At 38.6% G+C, this 23,614-nt stretch overlaps 1 protein-coding gene across 6 annotated transcripts; it reads right to left on the bottom strand.

Annotated features, from left to right (window-relative positions):
• On the bottom strand, positions 1–18,979 carry TMEM196 (transmembrane protein 196). 6 transcript variants are annotated; one of them, XM_056484026.1, is made up of 5 exons: positions 18,065–18,444; positions 7,090–7,146; positions 5,056–5,310; positions 3,130–3,203; positions 1–834 (listed from the first exon to the last, which is right to left on the bottom strand). In XM_056484026.1, exons 1-5 carry the CDS (start codon positions 18,209–18,211, stop codon positions 828–830), a joined length of 540 nt encoding a protein of 179 aa, XP_056340001.1. In that variant the 5' UTR covers positions 18,212–18,444; the 3' UTR covers positions 1–827. The 6 variants fall into 6 exon arrangements, with proteins under 6 accessions (XP_056340001.1, XP_056340004.1, XP_056340002.1 ...); XM_056484025.1 differs by having other exon boundaries at positions 12–834; positions 18,053–18,442; XM_056484024.1 differs by having other exon boundaries at positions 12–834; positions 18,047–18,421.
• Between the last annotated feature and the right edge of the window lie 4,635 nt (positions 18,980–23,614).

Raw genomic sequence — 23,614 nt, 5'->3', positions numbered from 1 at the left:
AAATCTCTGCTTTAGATTTCATTTTATTTGTCATCTTTTATGAACAAATTACGAAATATACTTCATTCACAAATTGGAAATATTTACAATTTATTTACAACAAGGCATTATTGAGGTTTTGATTTATGGCATTCTTAGAGCATTCTGTCTTTCAAAACAAAGACATCGGTTTTGTTTTCAGTACACTGTTCATTTACACTCTGGATGTGGAAGGGTAGCTTTTTGTAAGGAGTTTGCACTCCTTTGATATGATCTACTGGGAAAACAGAGGCAGGATGCATTCAAAATGTGAGGAGAGGGACTGTGCAGATGTGTTGCTGTACCATGCCATGATCTGAAGCCATCGTATTGCACCAGATGCTGCTAAGTGGAGAGGAGAAAAAGATTCCCCTGAGCCATTCTTCCTCTGCCTTCTCCTTTGAGTGGGCTAAATGCAGTTCAGTTTGGGGTTTTTTCTGATTTTTGAGTCTTCATGAGAATAAGAGTCTTGAGAAGTCTATTTCAAATACTATCACAATTCAGAAAGATTATTCAGACAAAAAACTGAAAGAGAGTAGGCAGGAAGTGAATAAATACTGTATATCCGCAAAATGTTTAGGAGGTAAATTTTGAACATGGTTCTAAAAGGGAATTGCAACTGTGCTGGTTGGCAGTTGTGACGTTTGAGCATAAAAGCTAAGATAGTTTCATTTTCTTAATTTCTTGGAGTCTATTTTTTTTCCTGAAGAAAATTCTAAAACCACTTCCTTCCATGGAACTTTTAAAAATTTCTTAATATACACTTCCATTATAAATCAGATGTGGGCCACCATTGCTTAGGTTGTCTGTCATTTCCTAGAACAAGAACAGAAAGCATTAATTAAAATTAAGATTATTATAAGGTGCTCAAAATTCAGTTATCTAAGGTTGTGATGAACTTTGAACAAACTCAGAATTTCAAACATTCAGAAACACTTTACATTTTTATTTAGCTTGATAAACCTTGTTATTAAAAAAAAAAATCATGTTTTTTCCTATATAAATTAGGTACATTTGAAAGCTGATAGACTCATTGATAGTGATTGAGTTGGACATTACACTCAGACCACATATACAGCATTGATGGCATCTGTACAAGTTTGTGATGTTGTCCTTTGAAATTGCACCAGCTCGGGCTCGTGTGCTGATCTACAAAAGAACGAAATGGTAGTTAAGTCTCTGTTTCCATTCAAACCTCTATCTGTGCTGACATACTGCAAGCAGATGCCATTCAATACTTGCTGAAATAGACATTTGGGAAGTAAATCTAGATCCAAACAGGATCTAAGGGTTTTAGCTGCTTGTTTTCCCTTGGGATGGGACTGATTTTAGTTTTCCCTTTATATGCCAGTTTACAATTTTTAGCAGCTCAGGCACTGCTTCTCCAGTGGCAGGTGAGTCATCCCAGAGTAAGCTGGCTGGCTCATGAGTCAGAATTCTAAAGCACCTAAACCAAGATTTGTTTGGAGATAGATTTTCTAATTCTCAAATTGAAATCCCAACAATACCCCCTTAGCAGCTGTCTGAGCATAGAGATGGCCACGTTAATTAAACAGTTCCCTGATTTTCAAGGCTGCAAAGCCACATTGAGTTTATGGTCAGAACTATCTTATTCTGAGCAATCCCAGGCCTGTTTCATACCAGATTGAATCTGGGTGCAGAAATAAGTGATCTGCTGCTTATGTCCAATGACAGAGAACATTCAGCTATGGCAAGAGGAATGGGTACAGGTAAAAATGCAGCTTGGAGTATTTCTAAAATTCAAGTTGATAAGGTGGAGGTGCCAGTGTTTGACTAGTTCTAAAATAGTTGCATGATGAACAGAGGCTCTTCTCTGCATGGAAAGATTAAATTCACCTCTTCTTCCTCCTAGGTACACTTGGAGAAAATGTGGAATAAAAGGGATTTGTTTGTCCCCTTTCCTGTGGAAGCTTCTGTAAAAAACGTGAAGCAACATTCATTGGGCTAGACAGAGAGAGAGAGAAAAAGACAGAAAGAAAGAGCTCAACTCTCTAACCTAGTAGCTGAGATTCATGGTAAAGAGCAGAAAATTATACAACCTGGTCTTTATTACTGGTCTTACTCTGTCTCTCTCTTTTAATCCACAATATTTGGCAAGCAGAGACCAGAACTCAGAATAACAAAGTTAAAATGCACTGATGCCTCCTTTCTCAGGTGTTACCAGCTACACTTTAAAGCAAATCACAGGACTTAATTGTTCCCTTCACAGTTTTTGAAAGAAGGGATGTTCTATTCTTCTCTGCAATGTAAGCTTAGGGTCATCACACCAAGTAGCCTTGCCAATTAATACTCCTGAATCAAGCCTAAGTTCCAGGGAAAATCAGGTGTGAAACTAATTTTGAGTATTTTCTACTACCCAAATCTCCATTTGCAGATGATGGTGTTGGATGTTTTGGTATTGTGCCTTATTCTTCTCATATATTGAAGAGGAACATGCATGCCTAATACTGGACTATGGCTCCCAGTTTGGGGGTTGTCTGGCACTGTAATTTGTTTATTTGTGGGTGCCTAAAGCCTTTGTTTGGATCAACACTGAAGATATCTGTTAGCTGAGAAGGAGACCAAGAATACCAAAGCCATTTAAATAGTAACTATCAGTCAGTCATATTTTGGTAGTAATGATCTGTCAGAAGGCTACTCATGAGTTTCCTTTTGTCAGCTTCATCACTTGAATTGTCTGCAGACATCAGCTATTAGAATATCACCATAATTTCAGAAAATATCAAAACCCATTTATTTTCCCCAATATTTCTATTTAAAAAAAAAAAAGTTAATTTAAATAAAAAATTTGCTGAATTCAGGGAATGAAGGAGCACACAGATTAGAAGCATAGTGAATCAATGGTGGCTACATCCAAATAAGAGTATTTGGATGCCTGTAACTAGGGTGAATATTTTAAATACTCAACTTACTTCTGGATTGCAGCGTTCACCACGTAGAGTTATGTCACTACCTGGAAGCACCATTCCTGCCTCAGAGTGACATCACAGCATCAGCCAACATTGATTAGCTGAAACTATGACTGCCTTGTAGAGGTGGCCCTTCCTGAAGTGACATAACAACATGGTTGCTCCCTAGTGTTCAGCGTACCTTGGAGGTAACTCTGGTGTCGGGGGAATCACCGGACAGCTGGGCAGGTCGGTTATTTCAATACCCCTCAATCTCTAATATAAATATAACAATTATACAATAAATATAGCACAAACAAATGCACATGCAGCACATGTCTACATTACTGTATATCAGTATAATTATGCAATATAGTCTTATATATAAAACAATTCTAAGCTGTTTTCTAAATTAGGGTCTAATTTAATGTAAGTTCTTATGTAGACTTCATTATCTTTTAGGGGCATGCTGTGAGCTAGTGTACTCAACCTTGCCATGAACAGGCAATATAAGAAATCTAAGTTCCAAATCAGGCCATGTGTACATGCATACTTGGCTCTAAAGCAGACATGCAGGAAGTCTGCCATCAGTGGGGCGCATCCCAGATCTGCTGAGTGTGTGCAGTAGGTGCTCTGCATGTACATCATGGCCCTTCACCCAAGGTAAGTGGACACCTGGCAGTCCTTGCTGCTAAGTGTCAAAAAGCTCAGTAGGTCAACAGACCAGGAAGGTAGGGCAGAGAACTACTGTTACCCATGATCATCCTAACCCCAAATTGATGTTGGCGGCTTTTTTTATTTGGAAAGATTTTTTCTTTCCAAGCTTCTTCCTCCTTCCCCTCTCTTCTCCCATCTTTGTCCTTGTTGAGGCAAGAGTCTCTGTGAAAGTCAGTATCTTGCCTTCCATCATCAAGACTATCATATTTGCCTAATAATTTATCAGAATTCTTCTTAATTTTAAAATGAGATGGAGAAATAAATCTTGTCTGATGATTTTATCACCCTGCTTTATGCTACTGTTGTAACCTCTACTAGTTAACTTTTTAAAACTTAAAACATCCTCTTTTTAAAACACATTTAAAACATCATCTAAGATTAATTAAGTTTATATTTCTACTTGGAGTCTCATCTCAGTTAAGAAACCAAAGAATAGTGACGAGTCATTTTTAACTGCTTGGTTTGTTCATGGTTTTATTCAAGGAATCTGAAAAAATTCTACAGTCTGAACAAACTAGTCCTTGCTCTGCTCTTCAGAGGTTTCAGTAGACAACAGATTCTTGAACTTAACAGTAATGCAAACTTGCATGTGGAGGTTTAGGTGGGCAGTCAGCTTGACTTTTGTTCTTTTTTTCTGCTCATTTCTCAAATGAAAGGCATTGGATAGATACTAAGTCCAAATGCAAAGCACAGGGTTACAAGCACTTAATGCCTCAAATATTATTCAGATCTGTTAAGTCAAGGAGGTGATTTCAAGAATTCCATTCCATTAATTGTTTTGATCCTATATGCTCAGCTTTCAGTTTCAGCACCTAATTATGTTCCTATACATCTTGGTAGGCTTTCTATTAATACAGAAAGGAAGTAAGTACTCAGTGCTGCAAATGAGACCAGTTTCATTTAGGTGTCTAAATATGCCCTTGGATGCTTTGGTTAAGTCACCTACATTTGTGAACTGTGGCTTTTCTGTTAAATAACCTAATTTATAAGCTGAGTACTTGGGAGAGGAAGAAATTGATTAAATCCTGGAAGCATGCAATGATGTGGTTACAGAAAGCTTTCTGTGCTTTTTTCACAGTACAATACATGATAATTCATATTAATAAGGCTTCCAATTATTTAGGAAGTGCTATATTTAGCAGCTAAGCCCCTGAATAGCTATACAATGGAATTATGTTGAAAATGGATGTACTTCATTGAAATGGATGTACTGCAAATATACAGTACCTAAAAATAGCTCCATATAATGAAACATAATAAAGCTTACACAGAATGGCAGCATTTCATTTTCCAGAAGCTCTTTCTCACATAAAACTGAAAACTGAATACATCTCTTGCCAACTATAAACGTTAACACATATAGTAACATTTCAGGAGAAGCAGAACCAATAAGGGAGGACACACAACTCACTTTTTCTGCCATTTCATGGGAGTGATGCAATGAATGTTCCCTTTCTGAGAACATTCGCCTTTGTTCATAGCTGGCTAGCCGACAAGTGAGCCATGAAGAAAGGGTGCAACCACCAATTCCAATGCATGCAAGAGACATGGAGGCAAGATGCAAAGAATAGAGAGCAGATGACTTCTTTGTCAGAGCACGAAGAAATTGAAAATTTAAGATTCCTCCTATTAGTCCACAGATGCAACAGGCAGAAAAAAGTATCATCTGTCAGGAGAGACAAGAGAGGTTATGTCACAGTAGTATTTTTCAGAGATGGATTAATGCATATAAAATATGAGTTCAATTCTTTGATAGCATCATTGACTGCAGAACACTGCACAGACACTTGTTTTTAACTCTCTTTGTTCCCATATTGCTCCAAGGGAATATATTACCTTCTAGTATATCAGAGTTAAGATTGATGTTGCATGTAAAAAAAGTTGAGTAAAATGAGTTAAAGTTAAAACCTATTCAGTGGAAGGACTGCTAGAACACAAAACTGATTTCCAGCTGTTCATGCAAAACAGTAACGTGACAGAATGTGTCGTTATTTTCTATTGCGCAGTTTATCACTCTGCCTTAGGAGTGAATGCCTCATGTATTTGTAGTGAATCTCTTGCTTTGTGTGACTTCTCACTGTGCCTCCTGCTCAATTATAATTTTTTCAGTCAGATAGCAGATTGGAGGCTTTCTGCAGCTTTTGTGCAGTCTTTGAACATGTTCAAGGGGAATGTGCTGGTTAAAGAAGTGAAAGAAACAACAAAGAATTCTGTGATGCTGCTTTACAGAAGGTCTGTTTGCTGATGTTTGGTTGTTTGGTTTGGTTGATGTTGACTAAAATCTTCCTGGGAATTTTAGAAAGTTGTGGAACAGACTGCAATCAATAAGACATTTTTAAAGACCTCCTATTGCTTTTAATCACAAAGATGTTACACTGGTTCAGGAGGTACATTAACCTCAAATGATTCAGGGGCAAAAGACCTTATTATGGAGACAGTGTTAAATGTTTGTCTTATTCACTTCCCTTGATACTGCTGACCTATCAGATGATCTAGATGGGCTTTTTATGTTTCTTGATATGGCCTTGTATATGTACTTGTCTACTGTGGTAGCATAAATTTATGGAGCCTTACGCTGGGATGAGAATTTCATGAGGAATGTGGCATTGAGGATGTACATTGCAGTCCACTGGCAAGTGACTATTCCATGAGACCTCCGGAACCGATGAGTTTTAGAAATTGGTTATGGTACACGTTTTAAGAAATGGGACTATCATTTTAACAGAGTTTAGGATAACTCATTGATAATTGAAAAATAATTGTAGAGAACTTTTGATTCCTGTCACATCTTATGCTTGTTTTGTGTGACTTCCATCTGTATGTGGCAGAATAATCGAGCTGACAGAAAATTAGAATGGGCATTATCACTTACAATAAGATCATGTCTTCAAAATAGAGTTCTGCTGTGACTTGTTGAGTAATAACACAGCAATAACACTAGCAATTTTGTTGCAGTCAGAAAATTACTGTACCCAAAGAGATATCTTCCATCACTTTAAAACTTGCATACATTTGTTTCAGATTGGTAAACAAACTTGCTAAACCCTTAACTGCTGTGATATCTAGAAACAAACTTGGTCAACAGCCTTATTGAGATGGCAAGCCAGTGCTGTTTTTTGAAGAAGATACAGTCCAGTGACATTATTGAGAAGCATTTATTGACTTGACATAAATCTATATCAAGTGATTTCCAATCAAAGTTTATGCAGATACGGACAAATAGGGATGTATGGCTTAAGTCGCATGACCTACATAGGCCATTTCAGTACTGCCTTGTTTTTTATGACTATTCCAAAGTGCTGATTGCTTTTTTTAGATTGCCAACTTGTAATTTTTCTGTTTAGAAAAAACCCTGGGATGCAGAAACCCTCCAGTAAAGAGTTCAAATTAGATAAGCAAGCCTTTCAAATACTTAATGTGTTATAGATGTAGTGGAAAAACTTACAACAAGTCCAGATTTTTTTTTGGCGCACAATATTCCACATACGCCGCAAAGCAGGAACTGCAAAAAACAAGAAACCAAGCAATTATTTCATTATTTAAGGTATGAAGTTCAAATCCCGCTGTGTTGCTGAGGTGGTGACCACAGTTTAGGCAATGGTCACAGTTGTCAGCATTTTGTCACAAACCTTATGCTTCAGGAGGTTGTCATTCAAGCATAAACACCCTTACTGTTTAAAAAGCTGGAATGAGAAGTCTGAGTGACCATAACCCATGAGAAAAGAAAGAAATCTGAATTTTAAGCTGCTTAGGTAAACAAGTTGGAAAAAAAATCCCCAGTGTTGCAAGCATAAAAATGCCTTTTTACTATTTTCCTTTTCTCTCAGAAAAGTTTAGCAAGGTACTAGTCAGTGAACCAAATCATCTACTTTTAAGCATAGCATATGGACTTAGTGCCCTGATCCTACCATCTGAACCACTGAAGGATCACATATGGATCGTTGTCTTCAAGACAGTGAAACTCTGTGCAAGAATATAATTCAGTCATGTCTGTGGGTGCAGGTGTAAATATGAGTACATCTGTTGGTGTGACTACTCTGGGCATGCAGAAAGATTTGTTTCAGACTCTTGATAGCCCAATTCGCAAGAGAGAGCATGAAGATATCTGTAATTTTATTATTTTTTTAATGTCATTCCCTCACACAACTGATCTGCTAATTGTAACATCAAGCTATAGGCAAAAATTAATTACCAAACAACTGATAAAAATAGATGATAATGCTTAATAGTGACCTCTGCCAAAGACCAGTGATGTCCTCTGATGTCTTTTTCCTCCTACATAAAAGTTTAACGAGGAAAACAATAAATAGTCCCCAGGGGAGCAGTCATGGTAGGAGCTACAGTAGTTGCACAAAAGTAATAAGGACTTCTCCAGGTGTTAGCAATACTGTCAAAAGATTTCCTTGATACCTCATAAACTCCTTTATTAAGAAATCTATGCTACCTATTTTCAATAAAGTTAACCCTACTCCCCACTTGGGAAGTAATTTTATAGCTTTAAAACTTATTTTTTTCCACACTATTTTTGCATTGAGATGGTATTTCTAGCAAAAGGCTCTGCTTGACTCTAATTTAGAATTAAATCACAGAAAAGACCTGGCTGTTATATAAGAAATTAAAAAAAAAAAACCAAAAAACAAACAAAGAAACCAAAAACCTAAGAGTTTCCATACAGCATTCTGGGTCTGTGTAATATATTGCAAATACTTCTTCTTTACACTCTAAAATTTTGCAATTTTGCTGTTTCAGTTGAGGAGTGGCTTTAACTCATAGTTTATCTCACTCTAACTAAAGTAGTTTGTGTGTATAGCTAAGTATAAGCCTTGAGGTATCTTTTTACTCTGAGTTAGACCCATGAAAACATTATATACATTATAAATATACATTTTTTGTATATTTTGTATAAATTTTAACCTTTACACTAACATGGGATGTAAATTTAACACCAATCTGATTATGAAGAGGGCTGGGTCATGTGGACCATGGTGCTGAATGGCTCAGGACATACTAGAACTCACAACTGGTAATTGCTGCTAGAACCCACTGACCAGAATAACAATAAAACAAAAAATCACCAGGGGCAATGCTCCCTCTGCACCTTTCCCACAGGCAAAAAAGATTTCAGCTCATCACATCTGCTTTGTAAGTGTTCCCTTACAAAGGCTTTCTGTGAAGTTTTGGGGTTTCACTCCCAGTCCTGCCATTTTCACATTGTGTTTTGTATTTCTCAAAATGCAGAAACCTCAAATGAAATTTAAGACATTAAGTTCTATTCAGTCAGACTTGATAAAGTGGATTAATAATATATTATCTCTCTGTAGTGATTGAATAGGATCAAAATGAAATTTTTGTCTATAGAAAAACTAATTAGTGTTGAAAGATATCATCATGGATAGTTTTAACATTTTAACTGTCAGAGGTCAAAGAGCACTCTGGATGCTGCTATTAGTCATGGGATTTAGTGATGGGTAGTCCTGCAAGGAGCATGGAGTAGGGCTTGGTGATGTTTATGGGTCCCTTACAACTTGAGAAATTCTACAATTTTATTGTAATATTGTATTGTCTCATGTATACTCTGTATGTATTTTCTCTCTACATCTACAGTATTTGTACATGCATGCAAGGAATAACATGTTCCATAGTTAAAGAAATAAAAGAGTTTTCTGTATTCTGACTCAGAGGAATTAGATATTCATGCTTCCTCCACATTCTTCTGTTTAACTTTGAGGTCATGCCTAAGTTTTATAATCCGTATGGCTATGAGATAAAAAAATTGTGAAACCAAAAGCACTCAAGTGCCTGAATATGTTAAAAGCCTTGGAAGAAAAGCATTCAGGCAGTAGCAAAGGATTAATGTTATTTAGGTTGGGTTTTTTTTTTTTAAGACGACAGTGTATTGCATACATAGAGAAAAGGCTTACCCAAAACCCAGAATGGTTATTTATTTATATCAGCAGCATTTTGCAGTTAAAACCATGGATGTCTTTGAGCCACAGGGTCAGGCAATTGTACCTCATGCAAAGCTTTGAAACTTATGAGCCAAGTTTATCACTCTCTTCTATGGCTGATTCACTGGAAACAGTGGAAGCCTGCTGTATAAAGAGAACATTAGTAATACCCATGGCTCAGGAACACTGCTCATGTAGAGTTTCTTTAGCCAAGCTTTTGATGTGGAGACATCTAGAAAGGTTAGGATTTCAGCGGGATATGATGTGCTTGACTCTGTTCTCTGTTTTTTTGATAGCATAGAGACGTAAGACTTTTTATTTTCTTTTTTTTTTCTCTTTTTTTTTTTTTTTTTTTTTTGGTGGTGATGTAGGAATTTCCTGTAAAATTTTTTATGCCTCAATGTTGCAATCAGCAGTAGTGAAAAGTGGATGGGAGAAACTAACTACACTAGCTCTTTATACCAGAAAAAAGATGCAGTAAAAATCAGATTGAAAGTGTCTTTTACTTAGAATCTTCTATTTTATAATACTGCCAACTGGAATACAGCCATCAGGGGCTTTGTTGACTTGACACTCACTCTCTCTATTCTTAGTTATCCTGAAAGACTTCATGTCAATATGTCATAGCAATAAAACTTAGTTTGTAACTCTACAGCTATTCTGAGCTACAGTTTACCTTTGACTAACTAATACTGTCATAATGAGGACTTGATCCTTTCTACTTGATCATTGATTATCCTTAATCAATTTTTACCAACCAATCTCATGGTTGGTAAAAATCTTTATCTCTCAATCTTTAAATGTAGTAATATTTTCTAACCATATATTTTCTAACCATGTAATCTAACTTACCTGAGGTAAGTTAGGCAAACAGAATTATACTGAAAATACAGTAAATCAGGAGTGAGAAAGGAATATATCATTGAAGATAAGCTTCTTGTAAAGAATGCTCAGTTGTTGAAGTGTTCACAATTCATGCAGAGAATAAGGCTAAAACATTTCATTGAGTATAGGCTAAGCTAATAAGCCCTACAAAATGCCGTGGTAGCCAGAGAGGGAACTTCAGCTGGAACTTTCTTAAACAGATGTCTCATTGTTGGACTTCCATTTTAATTATTATTAAAAAAAAAAAACAAAAACAAAAAAAAACCCACCAAAAAAACCCAAAAAACAAACAACTAAAAAACAAACGAACAAACAAACAAAACCCCAACATAAAATGCTAAAAGACTGAAAGCCTCACTTAAAAACCTACAAAAATAACCAATTACACCCAGACTCTATTGATTATCGGGTTACTTTTGGTTGCAACTTATTCATATCTCCTATATATATATGATGTTTTGCATCAAGACTAGCAGAGAAGTCGTATTGAAACTGTTGGTGCAAGTTCAGAGAAGGAAGTTAGTAATATGGTGGATGCACATCCCCTAAGAAGGTACTTGGAGAAAGTTGGGGCTGGTCAGCCTTGAAGAAGAGAAAGTTCAGAGATTCACAGATTGACAGAAAATTCTGGAAGGAACAGAAAGTTGGAAGGAACCCACGAGGGTCATTGGGTTTGTGTGGAGACCTCATAGCAACCGTCCAATATCTGGGAATCTGGAGACGACTCTTCATCAGGAACTGTAGTTACAGGACAAGGAGTAAACAGATAACTGGAAGAGGGGAAATTTAGACTAGCTATTAGGAAGAGATTCATTAGTGTGAGGGTGATGAGGCACTGGAACAGGTTGTCCAGAGAGACTGTTGATAACCAAATCCTGGCATTGTTCAAGGCCAAGTTATACAAGGCCTTAAGCAACCTGGTCTAGTAGGAGGTGTTCCTGCCCAGGGACAGTTGGGACTAGATGACCTTTAAGGTCCCTTCTAATCCTTATTGTATGATTCTGTGATTCTATGAGTTTATAAGAATGTATCATCAAGTAATAGGGGCATAACCGCTCTTGAGTGAATGGCAAAAAATCCAAAGACACTACAAAGCCCAAAAGCTGTTAAGAGGTTGCTGAGTGCTTCAGTCCCACTTTCAGTGATCATTTACCGTGGACCCACCAAAGTCAGAGTCACTCTGATAGCACATGTGCTTGCTAGGTGATACAGTATTGTCTGTTTGTCTGTGGAGTTCTTGTCATTCACACTGCAGCTGTACGTGCTAATGTTCCATATGCGTATTGGAAAATGTCTCTTTTTGTCTGTTGAGCTTTGGAAAAGAACCCCAAAGACCTCCCAGAAAAGGAGAATGTTTATTTTGAGACTGTTTTAATTTACTTTATATTGAATATTGCCTTGAAACAAAACCTCAGATCTGAAACCCCATAAATTTTGGTAAGAAAGCTAAAATCTCAATTTATATTCAAGTTCTGTGGTTTGGATCCATCCCTCTTTCATATTTTCTGGAACAAAAGACTTGGCTTCTTGCACTTCCTTCTGGAAAATGGAAACTTTGTCCCTGGTAGTCTCAAAAAGATTCAGTTTTAGTTAATCTGCAGGAAACCAAAGATTTGTTTCTTTCCACCATGCAGAAGAAAAGGAACTATCTTTATTTTATATCTTGAAGCTATGAAACCTTTCTGTCTTATGTTTTGAAAAGGCAAAAGCAATGGTGAGTGTAATTCCCTTGAAAAAAATGAAAACGGCACATAAAAAATTTCCTGGACACAGGCTGAACAAAGTAGTCAAGAAAACCTATTGAATATAAGGACAGCTTGATCTCTAGTCATTGTTCATGACAAAGAAGATAGCTAAATTGTATACACTGCATGGAAAGTCCTCTATGAGTCATCCATATGTATACAACGTAACAGAGGAAGGGAAATTATTCCAAAATGGAATATAACACAAGTAAAAATGCAAGTGTATCATACCTAGTCAAATGACACTTGGAAGACTAAAACATCAAGACAGAATTAACAGTTTCACTTTTATCTACCCTTGTCAGGTAGAAAACTAGAAATTTCTGTTTTACACTAGAGCTGCATAAGCATGTGACTTCCAGGACAACCATGAATTTGAAATTAGTAATGTAAAGAAAGGAAAATTCTATTTAATAATGTTGTTTCAACTCCATCCAAATGAGAAAAAATCTGAAATCCCTAATGGATGAACTAAGCAGAATAGATATCTCTAACTGTAAATCTTATTCAAAGCATTTTTCAGAATAAGGTTTTCTTAGCACAGACATAAAGGGCACAGAATCTACTCATGAAAACAAAGACATCAAACTAAATAAAAATTAAAACAAGCAAGAAGATCAAGCCTAGGAACTAGATTTGCCTTTTACCTCCACAGAGAAATACAATAATTTTGCAAAAGGAGGATGGAAACTTCTTAAATGTTGTCCCATTCAAGTGATTGTGGAGTCAGGAATGTCTAGCTGGCTAAAAGACAGAAGCAACAGCAACAGCATTGCCAAAACCCAACCTTGTGTCTCACCAAATCTGTCATGCTGGGAGTGGAGACTGTGCTACAACTGAGGTATAGTGTTAAATTGTGTCTAATCTGAGCCAATACCTTGTCTGGCAGTGTGCTGTTGGATCTTATCAGGTCAGGTGCTGCTACACTTCCCACTGATTCAGGCCATATGCAAGCAGTTTAAATTCCATCCCGGGCCCTGTGATTAGTGTTTCCACTCATCTGGTTATAGACCTACAGAGATGCTTTAAAAATTGAAATGCTTTTTAGAAACAATCAAGAAAATTAATAAGTGTGTTTCTGAATCTGAAAGTTTACCTGGCGTCAGTGATTTGAAGAACCTCCACCCATCTCTAAAAACACTTAAATTCTCAGCATAAAATAATAATGCTTACTTTTTGTTTGTTTGGAGCCTATCAGAATAATAAATATAAATAATGCTTTTTGTTTGTTTTGTATCAATTATTTGGTTTTGAGTGTGACTCCTTACATCTCAGAAAAGTAATAAATGAAAGATTATTCCCTGCAGGTGAACTAAAGTCTTATTGATGCAAAACAATTAAGCATATGCTTAAGTCAGTCTATATTCAACAGATCCTCTAAATATAACCCAGGAACTAGATGGACCATCTTCCAGGTTGGTTTGTGCCTCTAGAGTCTCTGAATGACAAAATGTACTGAAAGACCTCAGCTGAATTCAGTGAATTTTCCTGGCTCCATGCAAGCCAAGAAGCTTCCACCCTTGCTATGTCCTTCCCCATCTATAGGTACAGAACTCTTTCCAGCTTCTACTGAGCTCGCTGAAATTCCTGTGATTCATTTCATCATGAGCAGGAGCCAGACAGAAATATGGTCATTTTGATGAAAATGCAATGCATATGTTAAAATAAAGTAGGATCACATCTGCATTTTGTCTGCATGCTAAACAATAATGTAATTATTTAGTGCTGTTTTTGAAAAAAAAAAAAAAAAGTTTGACTGTTCTTTCCAAAGGAAACTTGGCAACAGTAAAATCTAGATGTAAAATTTAGTGGTTTAAAATTTTAGGCCACCAACATGGATTTAACAGTCTTAAAAGGTTTTCTTGCTCTGGGAAAGTCCATACAGACTGGCGCTCTTTCTTTTGCTTCAAATCTTGGATTAAAAAAAATTAATAATTTAAATCAAATATTCCAAGTGCCAACTTGGAACAAATTTCTGTAGCCAAATGCAGATTTTTAATAGGCAGGCAGACTTCCACTGTGATAAAATCACAAATCATGGAAACAATAATTCTGCCTCTACTTCCAGACAGGCAAACAGACCAACATACAGAATACAGAAAGTGCATATCTCTCCAATACATTCAGATATTTGCCTTTATAAGGGAAGAAATGATTACTCTTGAGGGGCATAGCCGTAAGTGAATCATCAGGGATCTCTCTCCCATATGAAGATAGATGGCATATTTGTCTAAAGATGTGGCTTTTGTCTCTTATTCTTTCTCTCTGTGAGGGAGACTCATTTGCAGCAAGGATTTATTCACCACTGCAGAATAAATGAGGATTAGAGCCATACACATGTATGTGTGTGTGTGAATATCGATTCACTACTCGTTGTGATAGTGATGAAACCACAGCGATCTAAATATAGATGGGGAGGTATGTGAACATTAAAAAAAAAAAATCTGTGTATACTTTTTGGTTGATTATCTTCTGACTTTCATTGTTTGTGCAAAAGTCTTTGCTATGGATGCTGTCATTCTTACTATGTTATTGTTAGTGGTTCAGTGTTCTCATTGGTTGAATTATTCTATAGTACGTCATATAGCTGAATTGGAATGGTGGATTTCAGAAATATCCCTCAGTTTCTGGGAAACAAAGAAATCTGGGAGACACTGATTACAGCCTGTGGAATAGTTTATCCCAATGCAAACATAACAAACAGAAAGAAAATTCAGAAATCAACAAAGTGTCCACTTTAGGGTATTTGGGACTCTTTTTATTGTAGGTTTGTTTTTGTTTTTAGCATTTCTTTGCAATTTAACAGCCATGGCCTATTTTAAAGAGAACAGATTGGTGATGATGTAAACTGGATAGTTGTCTCCACATGCTCCAGATAATTTGAGAAGACAGTCACACCTTCAGTTGTTTTCTTACGGCTACTTTTTAAACAACTTGTACTATCTTAATCCAATTCAACTCCAATGAGAACAACAGATTTGAAACTTTTTTTTCCCTATTTTTATGTATTTTTTAATACAGACATTGCCTAGGCTTTCAATTTGTTCATTCTGGTGTACTCTATTTTCCCTGGCTTGCTTATACATAATGTAGGGCATGAAATGATCAGGGTACTTCAGCCCATGCTTAACTTCACTTGTATCTATAATGCTATGGATAGAATTCACATGGTTAAAATTAGGTATGTTAGTAAATCATCTGTCTGAATGGAGGCAGTGAACAATAAGATCAACTCTTTTAATAGAAAAATGTTTGTCAAGTGCAAAGCATCGTAGGGAGGCAAGTATACAAGATAGAATGTGCATGATTTTTAAGATGCCCAAATTTTAGGAATTCAGGTTAAGGTTTCCATGGTGATGCTATCTTCATCTACTTCCTTATGAACTTGGGTCTCTGCTGAGTTCCACCCACGTAAAAGGATAGAACAGGGTCAAAGGTTTTCTGTGCATTTCCAAGTAAATTGCAATAGGAATGACACTGTTCAACTTAAGTGCTTTGTATCTTAACATTTCAAAGAATTAGTTTTTCTTTAATGTCCCCTTCTTTTCCTTGGTATTCACTTGTCAAAGGAAAACTCTGATTCAAGAGTGTGAATTGGAAAAAAATAACATATTTTATGCAAGACATATAGTTTAATACAGGCAACATGAGCTCAGTGTAAGCTACAGTGAGCAGAAAGGAGGCTTATGCCACTTCTGCAGCAGGACGGTCCTGAGGATTGTCCCAACAAACCTTTGTCCAGTTTACATTTTAAAATGGTTACTCATGGCTTTAAGCATCTCTGAGAACAGTAAATCTCCGACCCCTTTCTTGGCCTGCCTGCCTCACCTGCTAGTCCCTTAGTCAGAAGAATGCAACCTGATAGTTTGAACTGCTGGAGTAGTATACAAAGGGAGGGTATAATGATGACAATTTAGACCACAGATCTTTAGTTCAAGGAAAAGTAAGTCAGCCTTTAGAAACATGTCACTTTACACTTTGATTTGCTCATTTCCTCTACTACATGAAGCATAAACTTCTTGCTTCCACTTTGTATTTTCTTTGAGGCCTGTCTCTGCCTATTCAAGCTGCAGTTTTTGCTCAGTTCCCAGCACCTGATGTCAGTCCCTGCTGCCTCTGGTTGTGGGCATCCTGTGTCCACTTGTTACATTTGCAAACAAGTCTCTTTGGGTTACCTTCCATGCCTCTGCAGTCACATATGAGAATAAATTCCTATAAACATCTGCAAAGCCTCTTCACTGTCCTCTGTCTTATTCCTCTCTAAAACTCTAACTATGAACAGCTCTAAATCAGCCAGACTGCTGGTGTGTTAATGCAACCACCTGTTATACCAGTTTTGGTTTGTTTTTTCTTCATACTCACTTACACCCTTTTACACTCTCTCTGTGTCTTACTACGATTGTTATGTCCTTGGAAGCCAACATCTAATATACTAGAATCTTAATCTATGCCTAGTACAAACTCTGGGGTAACAGCAGATAAAGGAATGAGGCAGTTATGCAGGAAATGTGCATTGTCATGAAATGATATCAGCTCTGATAGCATTGTCACTAAACACAATCACTGCATAAAATACTGATCTCACTGACTGATCAAAGCTCTTTGCCCTCAGTGAAACCCAGGAAATTGACCTTTGCCATTAAATCTTCAGATAGACACAGTGGTTTTAAACCCTTCAGTGGTTTTAACAATGATCAGAAAACTCCCTTTTTGAAGTGATTTTGATTGTATCATTACCAGTTGGCCTGGTAATATCATTACATGTCTGATCTAGTCTTCATTTTCATTTCTCACCTACCTGTTCTGCAGTGCAGAATTATATGTGTGTTTACATACTGCCAAAAATATTTATCACTGTATTCAATAATTAATAATTATTGACAGTGAGAATATCACATGAAGCACTTTGTCTGAATGAATCTATAAATTAGAGGAGGTTATGCTGATGAATAATCAAGAGTGTTTTACATTTATCATGTTATCTGAAGCAAAGCAAACAATCCTTTTAGAAATACTGCTGTACAATACAAGCTGGCCAAAACCAGCTTTGGACTTCAAAAATGCCCACTCATGTTTAGACTGAATATTTAACATTTCCTATTCTTTGTTTCATAAATATAAATAACCATTTGGAGGAAAATTCTTCCTAGAAACATGCATATCTCAAACTGGAAAAATAAGAAACATTTTTGAGAAGTGAGACATGCTCTGTGATATGAACATGCTTCTTCTATTAACCCATTATTGAGTTTTCTTTTTTTTTTTTTTTTGGGTCAGTTTACAAGAAGCCCAGGGCACCCAGTGCATGAGAACATCTTTCTCTTTTTCCTTCCCAATGCCTCTTTCTGTTTTTCCTCCAAAGTCTCAGGTCTCAGCTGGCATACCCTTGACGTTAATTTAAAGCATCTTTTGACAGTCTCCTCGTCATGGACAGGGCTGTTCTTTTTCAAAAGCAAAACTCACAGTCAATTTAGAGACCGTAAGCTATGGCCCGGGTTTCACGCGAAAATCGGGCTTTCCCAGGTGTGAGAAGGGGTTCAGAAAAAGTTCAATTGCTCACAGCCAGACTGAAAAACGGAAAGGAGCGAGAAAGCAGCGGTCTCCCCCCGCCCAGCACACACATCCATCTGTCCCCGCCGTGCCTCCCCCTCGCCCCACGACTCTGCAGACCGTGCCCCAAGCACATCGCAAATGGACCCGGCGCGGTCGGCGCAACATGCACTCGCGGGAGGGAAGGGAAGGGGAGGAAGGGAAAAGGGGATGCCTTCGCACGGTCTGATCACCACCACAAAGAGTTAAAGAGAGAGTGAAATGGCTAACGTACACACACCCCGCTCCATACCGGAGAAGAGTCTCCCAGCTGAGGTTTATGCTCTGTGAGGACCAGGCTGAAACTGACCGCCCCCACGGCCACGCTGGACACCCCTAACCCTATCTCCAGCACGGAGAGCACCAGGAGGCTCCCGATGATCTGGCTGCTGGTGCACATCCTCCCTCGGTCATCCTTCCTTCCCGATCAGCCGGGGAAACCGCGCAACCTCCTCCTCCTCCTTCTCCTCCTCGGGCGCTCCCGCTGCCCTAAGTCGCCCCCAAACTTTTCTTCCTTCGCCGGCAGCCGGAGCGGAGCGGCGCATCCGCGGCCGAAGGCGCTAGCGAGGCACGGCGGGGCGGCCCCGGCAGGCAGCGCCGCGCCGGCCCCGAGCGCGGCCCCGAGCGCGGCCCCGAGCGCGGCCCCGAGCGCGGCCCCGAGCGCGGCCCCGGCGCGGCGGAGCTCTCCAAGGTGCCGGGCCGGCGGCGGGTGCGCGGCTCCGCGCTCCTAAGGGCTGCGCCTCTGCCGGGAAAGTCGACCTTGTCCGCTCGTCTCCTGCGCTCTCATTGCAATGACCTCACCGCGAATTTCCCCCCCCCCCCACCTTCTTGTTTCTCTCCCCCTTCTCTTCCAGGGCTGGGGGGCGGGGGGTAGAGGAGTGTGGCAAGCCCAGCCCGGCTATACTTATGTATGAATGCAGACCCAATGCACGGGCAGGGCGCACGGCAGCCCCGCCCCGGGGCCACAAGGCACGGCGCCTTCCCGGTCCTCCCCCGGCACGGCACCTTCCCTGTCCTCCTCTGGCACGGCACGGCACGGCACGGCACGGCACCTTCCCGGTGCTCCCCCGGCAAGGCACCTTCCCTGTCCTCCTCCTCTGGCACGGCACGGCACGGCACCTTCCCTGTGCTCCCCCGGCACGGCGCTCGCTCCCTCGCACCCCTCCGCCGTCCCGGGCTGGGGGCGGGACGCGGGAGCTGGTGGCAGCCGCGGGCGGACCCCTTGGAGGTGACCCCTTCCATCTCGGAGTGGGGGGTCCGCAGACCCCCCTCCTCCCAGGTGCTGCTGTCAGAATTGAGGAGGAAGCCTGTCTTCCTCTTGTATCTTGCGTCTCACCACTGCAAAACTCTGGTCTTCTGCAAAACCCTGGTCTTCTGCAAAATTCTGCTGCCAAAATAGACGATTTCTGTAGCCATTCTTGTCACTCACAATGGCCAGAACTGTATCAGTCCCAAAGCAAAGAATCAATAAAGCAGAATAGAAGAAGAGATTCAGGGCTGCTACTTGAGCCGTGCTAGATTGTTTGGTACCAATCTTTGTTACTGTGCCTGAGATACAGAGAATTCTTTGCTACCCTGGCTACAGTTTTGCAATCCAGATGTGTTGCACAACATGGTAACACACAAGCTCTCAATCTAGCACCTTGGCTTTCCTAAATATGGATCACGAACATTTGGATATTTACCCTATGAAGAGGGCAAAAGAACTACATAAACCATTATATCTCCCAAATCTATACCAGGTTTCAAAAATATTGGCATCCTGCAGGATTTAGTTATTCCCTCTATATAAATGCTCTGGTTTTTTATTCTAGCTGAAACTTATATGGAATCTTTCCTTTTATCAAAAAACCTGCAATTCTTAACCTGTATATAAATCCTACACTCAGATACCAGAATCCAGAAGAGCAGTCTAGACTTGTCCAGTATTTCATGGTGCAATTTGGTAGCAAGAGCATAAGATTGTCAAGGTCCTGACTGAATATTTTTCTTTTTACTTCACAACCTGTCTCGTGCTTTGAGAATAGGTATTATATACACTTGAGAGAATTGGATCCACCATTCTAGGACAGAGTTTAGCTTTCATTTGTAGAAATCTTCAATACTTAATTGTGGTGAGTGGGGATAGACTGGCATCAAAGTCTGTCACCTTAGGGTGTTTATGCTTTGTAGATATCCAAGAGTAAGAGTAAGAGGTCCTAACACAGGATCTTAATGCTTTCTAGTTTAAAACTTTATCTGTTTCATATTTTCTCACACTTTTCCCACTTCACAGAAGCGGAACAGTTGACTACATCTAAAGGAAAGCTCTGTTAAAGCTGAATTGCGCCTTTTCATCTCTTATGTTTTAAATGGTACCTGACATCTCTTATCATTAAAAACTAAGGCACAGCATAAAAGTTCCTAAGCTACTATATTTATGTAGGAGGATGAAGAAAGCACAGATTTTCAAGTACCCACATGGGTGTAGGAAGGTGTTTCTGCAATGACAGTATCCTTATTATGTCAGATTGTTATAAACGCTGAAGTGTGCTAAGGTGCAATGATTTTACTGCTCAGAGTCTATTTTACCAGGTCTATAAAATCCAGTGGTGATAAGAAGGGAATTGCATAATGACAGATATAATTAATATATTTAATGCTTGCAGCCAGATAGAGAGCCTATCACATCAGAATAGAGCTCATGTGACAGAAATAAGATTTCCATAAACAGCTTGTTTTATGTAACATTTCCACTTCAGTCATAATAAGCTGTCAGAAAGATGGAGGGCAAGAGACCTTGTGAAAAGTGTGCCCTAGATGGAGATCACTTCATTCAACAGTTAATAAAACAGAGATATAAATCTGGAGTCCAACAACAGGAGAGGAAGTGCCCTGGGTGCCTGCTTTCTAATCAACTGGGTACGGAGAGGTGAAGAGCTAAGCAAGACCTCAACCAGAGTTAGTGACTGCTCAGGAGGAGCACCCTTTCAAATAAAGACAGAAAGGAAAAGTAAGGTTCTAATCACTGTCTTTTTAAAATTAAAAGATACAGTCTTTGTCCATGTAACTTGTGCTTATTTGTACTATGGTGCTGCATCATCATTATGTGCTAATCTAGGCAATTAACTTTACACATGGGACTATTCATGCATATATTTCAGCACATGCTTACATCTTTGCAACATTAAGTTATTTAACTGCTTGCTGTCTCAACTGGCTGGTTTTGAAATGTTTCCTGTATTTGTGATTCCAGTAAAAATATTATGATGAAAGGAAAGAAAAGAAAAAAAAAGGAAAATATCATTCAATATGAAGGCAAGTTTTCATTATAACTGCAGAAAGTTAAATACTAAAATCCCATCTTCAAAGTAATATTAATTAGAGTCATGAGGGCATTGGATCTTTTAATTTAAAACTGTTGGATTCATGAACAAAAGACATCAATCTTATTCTACTTGACTTTGAAGGAAAACTTTTTTTCTCTCTTTTTTGTCATTGGAGACTTTAAAAATGGTTCATTACAAAAAAAAAATCTAGTCACACAGCAGGATGAAGGGTAATTGGATGACATAGTACTGGCAATGAAGAAGTAGAAATCAGAGCACAAAAGATTCATTTATACTTAGTCCCTTTTACATGTCTCTGATGACCAAGAGACTCTAAAAAGGTTATAGCCTCTCCATTGGAAATTACCAGCTTTATGTAGCACTTTTGAGCATGTGTTCATAGCTGAATACCTTCTGTTCAAGTGGTTCAGTTTATTGATTTCCTGATTCCATGTGTCTCTAAAACAATACTGTAAAGATTTTTATTATGAATAAGAACTGGGCCTATGGCATTAAGTCAGAACTCAGCCCACTGAATCCAATTCAGCCTAGGAGACTGTGAATAAAATTGAAAGTATACACCATCCTGTGGCTGCTTAGAGGATGAGAAACAAGTTGATGCAGTCCAAGAGGGGAGATACTCCCTAAATATTGGTGTTACTTATATGCAAGTATAAGGCAGCAGTTTCAGACAAATAAACATAACTTTGAGTGATCTTGGAAGCTGGATTACTCTTTTACCTTATGGATTTATTTTCTACTCTGTAGCAAGCAATATCTGTTGTGCTATCTTGGAATATTTAACATGGACCAAATGACTTCTACCAGGATGTTCTCTAGGAAATGGAAAAATTCAGCTTCAAGGGCAGCTTGCAAATCCTCTTCTTTTTACAACTACCTTATTCTTTCAACTTACTTGCAGATTCCATTTCTTTACAGTCTTTTGTTACCTGGATCCCTTCAATTCAGTTTGACTGAAGCAAAACCAAGGGAAACCAGTACTCTGACAAACACTGGCTTGGGGTCTACAAAGAGTTGCCTATTGATTTAATTCTAAAACCAGCTGTATCAATTCCATCCTATCTATTTCCATCCTATCTATAGAAGTGTGTGCAAAGCAGCCTCTAGCGCATTCCTTTTTTTTTTTTTTTTTTTTTTGTTGCAGAACCAACTCTTAGCAAATTATACTCCTTAGTTTGTTCATCCTCTAAATTAGTATGTGCTGGTGTTCTAAAATGGGAAGAAAACCCTGTGTAAAACTTGTACAGGAGAAGATAAGGAAGTGTCATTGATTTTGTCTGTTCAAAGTTCAATACACAGGCAAGCTTTCTGCTGAATGAGTAGTTTGGGGCCAGTAAAGCTAGGATCTGTGTCACTGAAGTGACTGTGAAGCCTGTTAGGTCACAACTGTCTTTCTTTGATCAAGCATTAAGGCATTGGCTTATACCACACACAAAAGAATCTGATGACATAACATAAAACTACTTGGCAGGAAATTTCGTTCTCACTCTTACTTTGCACAGTTGCAGAAAGTTATTCCACAGCTCAATAGTTAGTACATCTCATAGCTCCACTCCTGAAGTTGTGGAGCCATGGAGAGGTGTTAGAGAGGACCAGCATGACCTGTTGTAGAGGATCAGCATATTGCAGCTCAGCAAAGAGAAAAGCCATGGCCATGGACTGCCTTCTTGTACCATACTCAATAATTATTAAATCTACCAAGGCAGTGAGCATTTTGTTCAGGCCATACTGAAACCTGCCTACAACCATGAAGAAATTGCACTTTTCAGTAATGCACTACCATGCTAGGTGTGAGCATACAAAAGTTCCAGATATAGTTTCTAGCTATGCTGTGAGTATCTCACTGACATCTTCTGAACACATCTCGTTTTCATCTTGTCCTCTGCAATGAACTGAGTCGTTTTGAAGTGACATTCATGTCATCACAATTGGGAAGAGAAGAATTTACTCTGCTGTTTGGGAATACTGATCCAAAAAAAAAAAAAGAACATAAATCTTTATTCCAAATAACTTATTTGATGCAACGACCTAGAAAAATCCTGACTTAGTTATCTTCTTTTTGTTTTATTATCTCAGTTGGCTAGAGTATGGTGCTAATAACACCAAGGTTGCAGGTTAGGTCCCTGTATGGACATTCACTTAAGAGTTGGGCTTGTGGGTCTCTTCCAACTCAGACTATTCTGCAATTTTGTGATTAACCTTGGATGTTCAAAACAAAGCAAAAGTGAGATAAGATCATTATTGTCTTGCTATATAAACAGAATTTGTATCCTCTGTTGAGGATAGTAAATTAATGTGTGCTTTGAATTACATGACTTACATAACTGGTCTGACATTCTGCCACCTTTCACTCTCTGGCCTTCCCATTTTGGGGTAAGTTTTGTATTCCAGAGAAGCCCATTAAATCAAGATTTAGTTAAACTCTTCTGATCTGAAGGCATTCAAATTATTTTCTTACAATGAAGACTGTAATA

Source organism: Oenanthe melanoleuca, chromosome 2 (assembly GCF_029582105.1).
Source record: "Oenanthe melanoleuca isolate GR-GAL-2019-014 chromosome 2, OMel1.0, whole genome shotgun sequence".
NCBI lineage: Eukaryota > Metazoa > Chordata > Aves > Passeriformes > Muscicapidae > Oenanthe > Oenanthe melanoleuca.
The sequence above is the reverse complement of the archived record's forward strand: the minus strand, read 5'-3'. Positions and strand labels throughout refer to the sequence as shown.

Coding starts and splice junctions, on each gene's coding strand:
- TMEM196 (XM_056484024.1), bottom strand. CDS start 18,211: ATGTGCACCAGCAGCCAGATCATCGGGAGCCTCCTGGTGCTCTCCGTG. Junction 7,147..18,046: donor CGGTATGGAGCGGGGTGTGT/GTACGTTAGCCA, acceptor TGTTTTTTGCAG/TTCCTGCTTTGCGGCGTATG. Junction 3,204..5,055: donor CCCATGAAATGGCAGAAAAA/GTGAGTTGTGTG, acceptor TATTTATATTAG/AGATTGAGGGGTATTGAAAT.